The 14562-nt window shown below is 39.3% G+C and overlaps 1 protein-coding gene across 3 annotated transcripts in view; it reads right to left on the bottom strand.

Annotated features, from left to right (window-relative positions):
- Tnip3 (TNFAIP3 interacting protein 3) overlaps positions 1-7111 on the bottom strand; it is a 98357-nt gene extending 91246 nt beyond the window's left edge. For 2 of the 3 annotated variants that reach the window (XM_087659345.1, XM_087659347.1), the window contains exon 1: positions 6930-7111. In XM_087659345.1, the coding sequence (XP_087515471.1) occupies positions 6930-6932 (3 nt within the window). In that variant the 5' untranslated portion in view covers positions 6933-7111. The remainder of the gene's footprint in view (positions 1-6929) is intronic. The other variant, XM_087659349.1, reaches the window with a different exon arrangement.
- Positions 7112-14562: the final 7451 nt, after the last annotated feature.

Genomic DNA, 14562 nt, shown 5'->3' with positions numbered 1-14562 from the left:
TGACTACACATCATTTGGATAAATCAAAAGAAATAACCAAAGAGCTATAGTTTGAGTTTGAGATATTTTTTCCATTTCATATTTCTGAGAAAGGTGTTAAATCAGGGGACTTTCAACACCTGTTTCCTTCTAAGAAATCATTTTGCTTTAAATCAGTCAAGTTTTGCTACCACAAATTCTCCATAGTTCAGTCACATCAGGGTAACTACATTTCTTTCACCTGAGAAGAAGACACATGGGGGACTGCAATTCCAAATATTCCCAAGTCCAGAAATCAGGGACCAGTAACCAGGAAACTCAGAGTCTCTCACCCTAGTTACTAGAAACTATAATCTGTAGGCAGTATTGAAAACTCGTTCCAATACTGTGAGTCATGAAAATCAGTGAAATGTCATCAAAGATTTCTATCAGTTGTAACTGATATATGTTGGAAATACATAACGCAAACTGGATGTGCAGATGTTAGAAATATTATATAAAATGTGTCTTAATATAAGAAATCTTAAATTAAAATTTTCTTAGAATTTATTGACAGCAAAATATGACACATGAACAATAATACATAGGTTTAATAAATTTTGTAAACTTTAAAAAAATAAAATTAGTGAAATGAGGATTATTGAAATCCTGCTGATGTGCACATGGGCTTAGTGAAAACTCATTAGTGACCAACTTTTAGCCTATGATGTAGGTCTTGTTTGTGGAAGATAAGTGTCTCCTTATTCTTAGTCTTTATTCTGCTCTCTCCTAGGAGATACTCTTGCACTGAAGATTTTTATTGAGCAACTTTAATTAAAGTTCTTCATATTACATATTCATCCTTTTAAGCATTTGAATGGAAGGCTGATTAGATTTAAAATCTAAAGGTATGGATCTCACCCTGTCTCTCACATCCAACAAGCTGCCCTTTACACTAAGCTCCATCTGTGAAACAGATATAATGCTTGCCTTTTTCAAAAGATGGGTCCTGATAGTGAAACAGAATAGTCCGTTTTAAGACAGCCTTCAGCTCCCCTGACTACCTGAAGCTTTGATTGGTGTTTCCTGGCGAACTGAAAGCTCTAGATGTGGTAGGACTTAAACTGTATTTGATGTGTCAAATCTCACTAAAATGTCTGTAGGGAAAGTGAATTTTAAGAGACACAAACGTTATCATGTATGTAATTGTTGATGAGTGTAGATTACTGTGAGGAAGGTCAGGAATGCTGGATTAAAGATGGGTCTTCTCTATAGAAATATAGCTCAGGTAAAACCTGTCATGAGTAGTTTTCATATCCATGACAGGTAAGCTAGCCCTAGCCTCTTGCTAGCAGTGTCAATTCTTCCAGACACATTCCCATCCACATAAAAGGGAAATTGGTAAAGGCCAGGCTGAGCCAATATTTATTTATTAGCCTGGGGGTTGACCTAGGTATTCTTTATATCATGTAAGTGATTCATTATTCTGCTGCAACCTCACCCCTACTTCTTTGCTTGACTTGTTTCTCTAAGACAAGGCTTTGTGGTGTACTTGCACTAAACTTTTTTAAAGTGAAGAATATTCTGTACTTTTAATTGTCATCACTAAAAAGCCAATCAATCATACATAGTATAATTACCTGAGAAACACAGAAAGCACCTTGCAGATCAATACTCAGGTGCTCATCCTCTGATTGACAAAAGTAAACACGAAGAACTCCAGCTAAGAGCATGAAGTCTGGGTTCTATACAGAGCAACAAAAGAGTGAGGCCTGTGCCTCTCAGTTCCAAATGAAAATTAGGGAAAACAAGTCAGTAACAGACATTCCAATCAAAAATTAATTTTCCTGTACTAACCCGTATTTAGGCAAAATTTTATTTATATCTGACGTGTTATGTTTCTTTTTATCATAAATCAAGCAATTGGTTTTGATACTATTTATATGTTTTATATTTTATCCTACAAGGAGTCTTCAAAGAGAATGCACATTTCCCATGGAAGTTGAACAATGTTTCTCTAATTTTAATACACTACAGTGTTTCCTAAGAATCTCATATATGCATACATTGTGTATCGATCAAATGTAGTCACTTCCCCCCTACCCCCGAATTTTCTCCCCTGTCATACCCTTTCCGTTACTCCTCCCCAACATCATGTGTTCTTCTTTCCAAGTCAACTGATTGTACTTAGTGCTACTAGAATGTGTGTGTAGGTTTAGGTAAATCTACTGGTTTTGGTTTTTGAAGTGGTCCTGTGTATTCCCTGGGGAATACTCTACATAGCATCAGTGTAGGAAAGTGCTTCCTGCTGTGGACTCAAACTGTCCAAGCACAGATGCCAACAACTGACAAGTGGACTTCCTGAAGCTAAACAAAACCTAAAGCGGCTAAAGAAATCATCAAGCTTTTAAAGAGAAAGCCATCAGAATGGGGAAGTAATCTTGGTTCAAAGATTATACCCAGAATATACAATAAATTTGAAAAACAGGGAGTCAAAACAAAACAAATGACCCATTAAAAAAAATGGGCCTGGAAAAGGATTAAAAGGGTGGGGAGCTTCAACCTGAAGAGTTACCAAAAGAAGTAAAAATAGCTAAGAAATGTCTTTTAATAAATTTATCATCCTCAATAATTATGGAAATAAAATCAGAACAACCTTGGAATTTTATCTTACTCAAGTCAGAGTTGCAAAAGTCAAGAAAACAACTGACAACAAATACTGAAGAGGAAACGGGGAAAGGGAGCCTTGTTCTCTGTGGTAGCATTGCAAAGTGTTGCAACCATTATGAAAATCGATGTAGAGACTTCTCAAAAGGATAAAAATAAAGCTACCATATCCCCACGGGGACCAACATCCTTCTCCATAGCTACCAAACATGTTCCTTGCTGCTCTGGTCACATAGTTAGGAAATGAAAACAAAGTAAATACATTCCAACCGATGAATGGATAATGAAAGTGGTACATATGCACTATGGGATATTGCTCAACTACCAAAACTAAGAGAGTAAAACAAGACCATGGCTAGGATGGGGTTGGGCGAGCATCAGGAAAGGAAAATAGTAGAGTATAATTAATCAGAATGGGGAAATGGGAAGGTGGAGTACTTTAGGGAAGGGGAGGGATAAATACAAAAGTATGTGAAAGGAGGAAAAGGGGAAAAAGCAGGATACAAGTGATTGAAGGGGTAATATGAAAGGGACTCTCCTTAAGGAGTGGGAAAAAGGTAAACATAGACAAAGAATGGAATTAGAAAAAATAACACGGAATTATACTATTAACTATTTACCTACAAAACTCCCTGTAATGTATGGAGTTCAGTGTATAAACATATACATGCAGTTTTAAAGCACTTCATCATCTGAATTTATGGTATTCTCTCCTAGAAGACAAAGATCACCTAACAAAAACACTAATAGCAGACATAAGAAGCCCTCTTTTGAATTGTTCGCCGTGGCTGTCTAAGAGACTCCCAAAACATACAGCCTATTGCTTTTGCCCTAGGTTACGGTTCCCAAGCCCCGCCAACAAAGGTGGATAGGAAGTCTCTATTGATGAAGATATTATGTATTTCAGAAATAGGGCTCAGAGGTCCCTGAGCTGGAACTGACCTGAATGTCCCTTCCCTGAAGACTAGCTTTCATAATACCATTCAAGCACCTAAAAGAGAGAAGCAACAAATAGTCCTACCCACCTATGATTCCTATGATTGCATCAATGGCCAGCATAATTCAAAAGCTTTACAAATGCAGTAGTTGAACACATGCATTGGCAGTAACCAAAAGCTCTCTAATTGGACTTAAGACCCATTCAATAAGAATGACACCATGCCTGGTACTGGAAACCTTGCTACCTGTCCAGTACTAGTAAAGTCATACAATTGTTGGCACAAAATCTACAACTACTACTTTACTAAACCAGCATAATCCTTAACAACAATTTATAAACATTTGTTCTTATGTTACACATCTATCTTTACCCCCATTAAGGAAACGTTTGTTTGCAACAGCGGGAGGGAACTATAAAAAACAAAAACAAAAACAAAACAACAACAACAATAAAACAGAACCAATCAAAACACAAAGTTGTGGAGTCCAGACACAATGGATATCTCTAGAAAACACTCCTACGCATGCAGTTCAGGGAACATTACTGAAGAGGGCGGTTTAAAGATTGTAAGAACTAGAGGATCAGGGAGTTTGCTGTGAGATTGTGTCTTCTACTAATATGAGAAGCTACACCCATAGTGTTGCCTCACTAGAATGTGAGCTGACCAAGGTCAACCTAACAGGCAAGGCGATGTGGATGGGGAAAAGCCCATGAGGTCTTACTGCTATACTAAAATTTACAGGCAACTGAGGTAAGGTGGGGATGAGAGAGGTGGTCCTACCTAGGGAGGAACACACAAATTGGTTGCCCAGTGTTAATCAGCCCTGAAAACATACATACAAGTAACAATATACAAACTGAGTTGGTTATACTTAGGAATAAATGTATATACATATGCATATAGCCATGTACATGTATATGTATGCAATAACAATTTGTAAAAAGAGAGGCCAAGAGTTTGAAAGAGGGTGGGGAACGGTATATGGGATGGTTTGGAGGGAGAAAATATGATTAAATTACAGCCTTAAAAACAAACTAACAATAATCATGAGAAGCCACTGAGTACATTTGGTGTCCAGCAATTCACTATTTTTGTTTCTGACAAGGTCTCATGTGTACCAGGCTGGCTTAGAATTTGCTACACAGTGGAGGCTAAATTTCTCAGCCTTCTGCCTCCACCTCCTGATCGCTGAAATTATATCCATGACCTGCTTGTTTTGTTTGGAAATCCAACGATGCCAGCTATTTTTTTTTTCAGAAAAAAAATATTGAACAACTTTCCATGTGAGAATACGTGAATAATGTCAAAATACTCTCTAAAATTGGAAGAAAAAAATTATGGCTACACCTCAAAATTGATGCTGAGCACAGTGTCAAGAGTAGTATCCCTCTGAGGGTCACCCGGACATAATCTGCTATACTTATCTATGCTCGTTTACACCTGAAGGAACCCTTTCTGCCTTTTTTCAACTTCAGGTGAGGCTCAAAAGAATGGGAGAGGAGAGTTCCTTTCAGACCCATCTCTTTAGCTACTCTGCTCCAGTCTGCATTAGAGAGCAGCCTTATCCTGTAGAACTTATACATTTCAGATCAGCAAAGACAAGCAATGCTTACTTAGTCTTGAGTGCTAACTAGGACAGTCTATTAGCTGTGGACTGGCCAATTACAAGCTGTAATGGCTCCTGTGTCTGAGAACCCTGAGGTCTCAGATCCACCAAGAGATTCATTTGCTTGGCCTGCGCTTACCATCCATTGAGGACATGTTGGTCCTCATGGTGTTTTCATATGAAAACTGTAGAGCTATTTTATTTAGGACCTATTTTAATTTAGGTAAAATTGATTTTTCTCATGCCTTATGCAATTTCAAGGCAAGATGCTTTGAATTTGCCTCTTTGTTTAAAGCTAAAGACATATGTGTAGAAAGTTTCTTCTATCATAAGAACTCATCCTTCATGAAATACATATTTTTTAAGAAATCAGAACCATCACAATCCCCAAAAGACAATAAATAGATTAATTATAAATTAACTAGATAAATTAAAGAGCTAAAGGGCACAACACTAAAGAAAAAATTCCAAAACAGTTAATATGAGGTTCAAGTTATCATTATCAGGAAATAATGCTCAGGCGAAGAAACCCAAGCCTTTCTTCCTCCATTCCTAGATAAGGAGACCCAGCTGCTTTTCCAGGAACACAGCAGTATGAAGGGATCTTGTTTCCGGTAGGTCTGACCATCTCCTTGCTTGCTATGTAGTTAGGATTCTTTTTACAGAAGTAACTGAACCTATAGCTCAGCTCAAACCTCACTTAAACCACGAAAACTGGGACAACGGCTACAAATCTAACAGGGAAGTCATACTAGAGGCTATGATATCTTAATTAAATGTATACTTTATGGAGACAGGGAGAAGGAACAATCTGGGGTAGAGGCAAGTATGACAGGGCTAGATAAGCAAACACATAGCAAAAGGGAAAGGAAGACATAAGGAAGGTTTTTAACTATAAAATATATTGCACTTTATAATTTTTAATATCTCCAAGCATTGACTAAAAATAGTCTGTGAAAATTGACCCACTCTACAAATTCTTTAATACTTGCTTCTTGTCTTTGTCTGAGCCCTGGAGGTCCTGTGGTGCAGGAATGAGTTTGTGGAAGCCACGTCAAGTATCTGAATGCACTCTGGACTTTGGGACAACTTGAGAAGGATGATTCCTCTCAGTATCTCTTAGCAAGAAATTCCTTGTCTGTGCTTAGCAGCTTAATGAAACAGCACCATGATGCCCACGGGCGTTTCTAGTCTCCTGTGAAAAGACTAACTCAATCAATCTCGTAAGTTTATTATAAAAAAACCCCGTTAGTTTAGAAGTTCACATTAACGTGATTAGACTGTAGCAGGTAGAATGTAGTGGAGAAGTTTCCCAGCTATGGATTGCACTGAGTGTTCCTTCCATTGAGTCCTATTTAACCAGCATTGCTAAACTTGGTAGCAGCCTCCAAAAGTGACTGGAGTAAAATTATTCATATGCTTATTTAAAATAGTTGCCATCTATAGAGTTTGATCTAAATTGTACTCACACCGTAAGAAGTTCATTTCAATAACTTATGTGGTGTGGATGAAATACCTAAACGGCAAAAGCTCTAAAATGACTATTGTAAAGGGAAACAACCCACATTATTACATCTGCGACAAGTTCCATGTCATTTCCCACCTGGAGCACACAGACCCGTGGTCTGGTTGCTAACGGTCCCGAGTTCCTAATCACACATGCACACGATTTCAGAAGGAAAGGCTTAAGCATTTCATGAAGAACAGACTACACTCAGGCAAACTGAAAGCAAAGGAGCACGTCCTGTATCACTCACCATGCTCTATACGAACGTTCCTCTCAGATCTAGGAAGGGCACAGCGGGGTATAGCACAGGGCCCTTGTCTTCAGAGCTCCAATCAAACAGTAACTAAGTGGTTTAGTTAGAAACATGTATTTTGAAAGGTTAATCCGCCCATGCACAGGGAACTCCCCCCTTGTCACTCTGCCACCAGTAGCTATTAATATTCACCTCTCAGTACGAACATAACCTATAGATAAAAGATCCACGACCTATGTGAAATACCACAGAGGATTCCCTCTTAGTCTCTAATGTTGCAATGGAAACACAAGAAAACAACAGACTTCTTCAGGCAACTGGGGTCCTACAGGAAATCCACCTGCCCACTGAATGGAAAGGTTCTATCAGCTTTAAAGGGCCACATATAAACAGAAGTTTAGAATTAGTATAATTTACTGTAAGGACCACACAGGTCAGACACTCATTTCTAGGAATGTTCCTCTCTTTCATCTCACCATTTCTTTCCCTGAGAGAACCAGTGCCTCGGTTAATATCTAACTAGTCTTTAAAGTCATTCAGAAATGAGCACATAACCTTTTAAAAAGAGCAGGGGCTGAGTGTTCTCTTACATAGAAGAGAAGTTACATTTATAATCCCTAACTGTTGCCTAACTAGTGTTACAGGGTTCTGAATTATAAGTATCATCACCAAGGAAATAGTCTCCCTAAGCAATGGCATACCTTTCTGGAGTAAGACAGACACATAGACATTTCCACCAGTTCAGGAATGAAGTGTTTGCTGAAGCACACCTGATATAATCAGAATTGGCTAATGACACCATTTTTTATTGATTTCACTCTTCCAGCGGGTGGAGTGGAGAGAATAACGGGCAACATTGCTGCGTGGGTCTGCTGCACCAATCCAGCCCTCGCACAGCAGGCATGCCAGTCCCAGGCCCACCAACTAAGACTAGTTCGCAAGATGGCTCGCCTGCAACTCCACTCTCATGAGCACTGGTTAGAGAGTCTTAAGGGAATTACCCCTTTAAAATTACAGTGTTTTATAAGTATCTGTTCTAGGGGACGAAGCCAGGGGAATTTTTAGAATTTCATATTTTTCTATATTTTCAAAAATATTCAAGAGCATAAATAGCTCAGGTAGCTTCCACAGGCATTCACGTAACCCCTCTCCCAACATGAGATAGAAGGCAGGAAATAAACTGCCCTTAATCTCAGTTTTTAAACTGAGTCACTGAAACATCATTGTTTCGAGATACAAAATATTTTGAATGCCCTTTGAGAAGCCTATCAACTAACACAGAACAACATTTACCTTGCTCATTTCTCCCCATGTGAAAAATACTTACTGTTTCACAATATGTCCTGCTACTGTGAGAGGAGCAAGAAGTGCATCAGCTGACATTAGGAAGGTTAGCTGCTAAGCTGTCTCTGCAGGGTGGAACTTCTTCATGAAACCAAGGTCTCCCCTTGCTGTAAGCATTGTTAACATCACCGAAGGCTGTAAAGATGTAAGGCATGTAATTGTTATTAAAATTTGGGAGAGTTTCCGAAGTTTTTGAAAGAGTCATCTTGTCTCAAGCCTTGGGCCTCTTCACTAGATTATCAAGAACATAAATTAAACTACGTAAGAGAAACATAGGTGTATATTGCAAATCTGTCAATTCAGGTGGGAAGGTTATTTCCATTCAAAACTAGAAAGTGGACAAAAAGGCTTTATGGAAATGCTATGGAGAAAGAAAAGTGCCTGCAAGATGGACAGACAGACTTTGTTATCACATTTCTCACCATTCTGTCTGGAAAGGAGCATTCCCACGGAATGCTGTGGTAGAACAGGGTTAGGACAGGTCCCTAAAGCCCCTTAATCTTTTCAGTACATTCAAGCCACTAAACATCCAAGCATAAGCTGGCCATCTGCCTGCTAAGTGACCAGGGCTGCTCACCAAGTATCACTCTGTCCAGTGATTTGTCTTCTGGGAAAAACAAGGAAATGAGTTAAAATTTTTAATAAAACTTAAAGTCATATCTAAAGAGACTGATGAAAAAATGACGTTTACATACCTTGAGGGCACAAGTGTCAGGACAAGGGTGAGAAAATGGAGAGATTGAGACTATGAAGACAAGATACATTAGTGTTGGCATGGGAGAAATGAGAGCTTCAGACTCTATGCATTTTCTTCCAAACACAAAGAATAGTAAAACATCTCAAGTGCAGTTTCCAAGCTTCAGGCTGGAAAGAAGTAAGCTTGCCTGTCTCCAAAGACAAAATGCTGTGCCATGCATAAGAGAGCTCCCACAGATGTGTACGTCTCAAGTGCAGGCTGTGCACATGTGCAACTTGTACAGATGTGCCACTGTACTTTCTTGAAGCTTCTGGAGAGATTCCAAGTGCTTTCTTCTCTCTGCTCATGCCATGGACTCAGGCCCCCTCCCTTCTTGACCTTACAGCATCCAGAGTCCAAAGCACACATAGGAAATCAAAGTAGAGTAGAGAGTAGGTACAGTTGCACATTCTGCTTTCAAAGATTTCACCACCATTACGTTTCTCTAAAGAGGAGGTAAGGCCTATTGGGCAACCTTTGCCTGATGTAAGCTCAGTCTTTGCAAATAGTTCTAATATAGTCTATCTGTTAGGTGATCATTTTCAGAGAATTGGGGCCCTAAAAAAACCCCCAGCATCTTCCATGAGGGAAGCTACAACTCTTGCACATTTTGGTACTTAAAGTTTCCATGAGAGATTCAAACTAGAGTTTAATTATGTTTTTCTCACAACCTCAGGATGTCACCTGTGATGCTACTTAATGACAGAAATAGCTGTGCAAGGATCCCTGGCTGGACTGAATGTCAAACTGGAAAGGTCATAGGGCAGGCTTGTGTTCTATCTCCTAAGCCAAAATGCTATGAGCAAATCTTGTTGTTAGCGTGAACCTTCTAGATTCATAAAAGGAATGTCACCTTCTATTTTATTCAGGCATCTGGAATGGGAAGTAGACTTGGCTAAAGTTTAGTGACTATCATCTCAAAGAAAAAAGTCAATTTAATATATTTTTGCTACTTCCCCAGACCACAGCACCCATAGCCCTGTGCTTTTAAAAGACAATTCAGAGTAGATCACATGAAATTTAAGAAAACATGTGTTGGATGTCAAGTCCAAGTGCACCAAGGACCTCACTGAATCTAATAGAAGAGTTGATTCTCTAAAAACATCACATTCTGCTTCGTTCTGCAAAATTCTGCTCCAAAGAAGGATACATCATGCAAAGATGTGGGGCAGGAGACGGGCATACATTACCTTCCTGAAAAGGCAGAAATGAAGGAGATGGATTAGAGATGTGGATAAATCAGAATCACAGCTGTCTGGGACCGAAGTCCAGTTATCATAGCAAGCCAACCCAAGAGACACTTCCGCTCTTAGAAGCAATCCTAGGTGTTGATGGCGCAGATCAGCCCCTGGAGGGTTCTGGCACTCAGCACCTGTGACTTTTGCCCTCTTATTCGTTCCTGTTCCAGGGATCATGGATGTATTTCCTCATTCAATTCCAGGACCTCTTTCTGTCTGTTTTCAAAATCAACTTTGCCTTTGATCACCCCTTCTTTTTACCACCCAGAGAGTATTAGCGTAGAGATCAGAGGTTTGGACCAAATCCATTAAATTCAATCATTGAATAATGTCTCCAGTCTCCATTCATGGAATGAGGAGTAGGTCCTGGAATCTTTATATACCCCATTTGAAGAAATATTTTTCTTATAACATGTTTTGCTTTCAGTTGAAAAAAAAGAGGGAAATAATTCCTGTTGTTAAGCTGGAGTCCCACTTACTGTCTGTGACCCTCATTTCCACACTCTTCAGATCTTAATTCCCAACTATTGTGGAGGTCATGCACTGGGGAATACACAGGAACCTTACATGTATACAGATGGCTTATGAATAGGTTTATGAATATTTTAAAGTAAAGCTATTTACTAAGCAGAAGTTAGAAGAGGGCTTCAATATTTTATCCCAAAGGACTCAAAACAATATATTGTAGATGTAAATATTCCCTCCAGAACTTTGAAACTCATAAAGTAACATTAAAGCTTATGTTGGAAGTTATTTTATACACCAAGGAGAAATGTCTATTTATAGAAGTTTAATTTAAACCAATGCGTTACTCTTAGTGGCATATGATCTAGCCGCTTCACTATATAGTAGGTCTGTTTAAACACTGGTTGTCTCCATTGATTTTTCTGAAAATAAGATTGGCATGGTCTATGCCTGGCTATCCCTCTAGGCTAAATAATCTACCAGTTTGTATTGCAAATTTCACATGACACATTTATATGTAGCTTAGTATTATGCTATTAAACTCAATTTTCTGTTCTTGCTAAGCTGAGTGTTCTTTTTAAAAGATTTATTTTTATTTTATGTAGTGTTTTTTAAAAGATTTATGTTTTTATTTTATGTGTGAGTGCCTGCATGTCCATGTATGTGGTTAATAAGCATGCTTTACCCACAGAGGCCAGAGAGGGTAACAATCCTGGAACCGTGGTTACAGGTGAATGTGAGCTCCCTTTTGGGTGCTGGGAGCTAAGCCAGGGTCCTCTTAAATAGCCGCAGGTGCTCTTAACTGCCCTGGAACCCTGACCGTCTATTTTAAAGACCTTGTATACCTGAGAGGAAGAGCCTCCAAATATGACTTCTTACATTGTTCTATGCCGTGATTTTGCTGTGGTATAATTATACTCATTGAATTTAAACTTTTTCAAATATGAAGCTAGAGTATCGAAGACCTAGTGTTCGATGTCCAGTACAATTAAAAGGTTACACACTTGAATAATACAGTAAATAGGTCTTGGGAAAACTGGGATTGTATATTTTATTATGCTATAGAATAGTTGATATTTATCAAGTATTCAATGCAAAACTTTTCCCTCTATTCTATAAATATGCTAGGGTTCCAGAGAATCAGGAGTAGCCAAAGACCTAAAACATATTCTTTCTTTAACATTTAAATTATCAATGTCACTCATAAGAATGTAAAATAAAAAAGTCCAAAGTCATGTGACATAGAGAAATAGAGAGGCACCTTCGTTTCTGTTTTTAAATATTGTGACCAGTTCAGAAATTTGAGGCATCCTTTCTCTATTCATTTACGCAATAGCTGTTGTCAGACTAGTCATGTTCTGTTACTTACTGAATGTGACAAGTAATTGGGTACCAGGAACACCATGCACAGTCCAACACTCTCTCCTTTACTGCCCAAGTGAGTTTAGGGCGGACAGTGTGAGCATCTATTGGAATTCTTGCTGCAAGGAGAAGCAGATCAGAGAAGAGCCATCTGATCCTACAAGAATCAGAGCACACAGGTCTTAGTCTGCTAAAAGCCCAAAGGCCAACCTAGCAGATCTTCCGGGTTGCCCAGGAGGGCCTGATCAGAGGTGGGGATGCCCCCAACCTGTCCAGAACACAGATTGTAGCTGCATATGGTGAATTATGCATGTAGTTGTGAAATGGTGGGATCCCTGCAAGTTCAAGGGTCTCACAGCATATAGAGACCTTATCTCAAAACAACATCAAACCTCCCTCAAACCAAAACAAACTCAAAATAGACATGAGTGGCTGTTATCCCATGGGTGGCTCATTCCTTGCTGCCCATGATGGCTGCCTCAAGAAACATTAGGTATTTCACTGTTATACCTCTGGGGTTAGTACTCTGTGCAATGTCAGACTCATTGCACTGAACTCCTAATGCATCCCTAGGAGGTTGGGAGTCTTGCATTTTGCCCTGCCTTTGTGACTTCAGCCAAAAGAGCTGAAGCTCTTTGGATGTTTTGGGAAGTATATTTTCCTCCTCTTCCAAAATTATTGCTGTTCTTGTAGGGTCATCATGCAAAATGAGAACAACACAAACAAAGTAACTAGAGTCCATCATGTACTCTGCCAACATGCACAAACAGAAAGAGTTTGGATCCTATGGTGTGGCGGAGAAGTACACATTGGCCGACCTCAAGAAGAGGCCACTCCGAGATATAACTAACCATTCCAAAGTTTGAGAATCATCTTTATGTTGCCTTCTAAGCCATGCCTCTGTGAATTCTAACTCTCTAGGAAACATTTCATGAAAATTATAGCTTGGTGTCAGTTTAGCTGCAGAAAGACTACCTTGTTTTTGACACCATGAAGGGAGTCTCCCTGGAGGTCTGATGTTCCCAGACCACAGCTTTGTGAAATCCTCTGTCTCTGCTGCAGGGCAAGTCTGCCAGCCTCTGAAGACACTAGGCCCCTGTCTTGAGGGAGGTGGGAATATGTGGGACAATTCCACTGAGTTCTCAGAAACGACTTTAGTGATGGATTGAAAGAAGCTAAGCTCAAGAAATGAAGGCCAAAGAGGCTTGTGCCAAAACTGTGGGTAACTAGGACGTCTATGTTCATGTTGTGCTGATGAATTATTGAGCTTGGAAAATAGCATTGTCCTAAGTTTAATTACCCTGTACAGATGAGGAACAAGGCAAAGAACGAAAATAGGAAAGGCAGATGATGCCGTGACCTCCCATCATCTCAAAGCTACATGGAGAAGTTCTGGTGTTTGGGGTCAGATTTACAGCTAAAATTTAGGTGTTCATGAAATCAGAAAAATAAACGGGAAGGGCTGGGACTTGTCTCTCTCTCTCTCTTCTTTCTCCTCTCTCTCTCTTTTCTTTCTTCCTTCCTTCCTCCCTCCATCTTTCCCTCCCTCCCTTTCTTTCTATTTATTTATCTATTTTTTACCTTCCTATATGAGGGTACCTATTTATACACACACACACACAGAAAATACATGTAACATGTTAAAAGTTTGAAATTATTTGGTTTTTAAGGCAGTAAATCAGTGCGTGCGTGTGTGTGTGTGTGTGTGTGTGTGTGTGTGTGTGTGTGTGAAGGTGAATTTACTTAACTTTAAGAAGAAACTCAGAATAACAATTTCTATTTGGTGCTTTTTGACAATTCTGAGACCCAGTCTCCAACAAACAATGAAATATTGGTCATATTTCCTTGGCTAGCTGTGGACTCTGTGACCCCAAAATCTCAGGAGTTTCCAGTGAAATGCTTAATTTAATATATTGAATGATGGCACCTGTATTTTAAATGGAACAACTCAACAATATATTTAAACCTAGACATGCATTCTGAATATTCAAAATATGCAAGTGGTTTATAATTGATATAAACACCAAAGTTTTCATTTTAAAAGCAAAGTTGGCTTTTGAAAGTACGGGGCAAATTTAAGGGGGGAAGAACACAGTGAATAAGAAACTATCCCAAGCAGTAGGTCCAGCCTGGAACTGTGAAGTGTCCCAGCAACCTACAGCTCTCCACACAGCCTGTAAGTGCCTCCCCAGAACTCCCACTGCCTGTCTGCGGAGGAGTTTATCTTTTCTAGCTATTACCACGGTGGGGTAAAAACTACTTTCAGGGTTACGAAAGCTGAAGAACAATGCTTGACTGATCATGACCCATGACTCACAGTTTAAAGATGTCGGTAGTAAGCATTTGTAAGATTTCTCCTGGGTGAACTTTTCCTATTGTGCAGATTGCTTTCGGTTCTTTTTGTCCACTTCCCCGCAGTACTTTTCAGATGAAGTGCTTTCACTTAACCTCTGGATTCAACACTTCCAGGAGAAACAGAATGCTG

The sequence above is a fragment of the Rattus norvegicus genome, chromosome 4, assembly GCF_021556685.1.
Source record: "Rattus norvegicus strain SHRSP/BbbUtx chromosome 4, alternate assembly SHRSP_T2T, whole genome shotgun sequence".
In the NCBI taxonomy this organism is placed as follows: Eukaryota; Metazoa; Chordata; class Mammalia; order Rodentia; family Muridae; genus Rattus; species Rattus norvegicus.
Note: the sequence above shows the minus strand (reverse complement) of the source record. Positions and strands in the feature narration are given on the sequence as shown.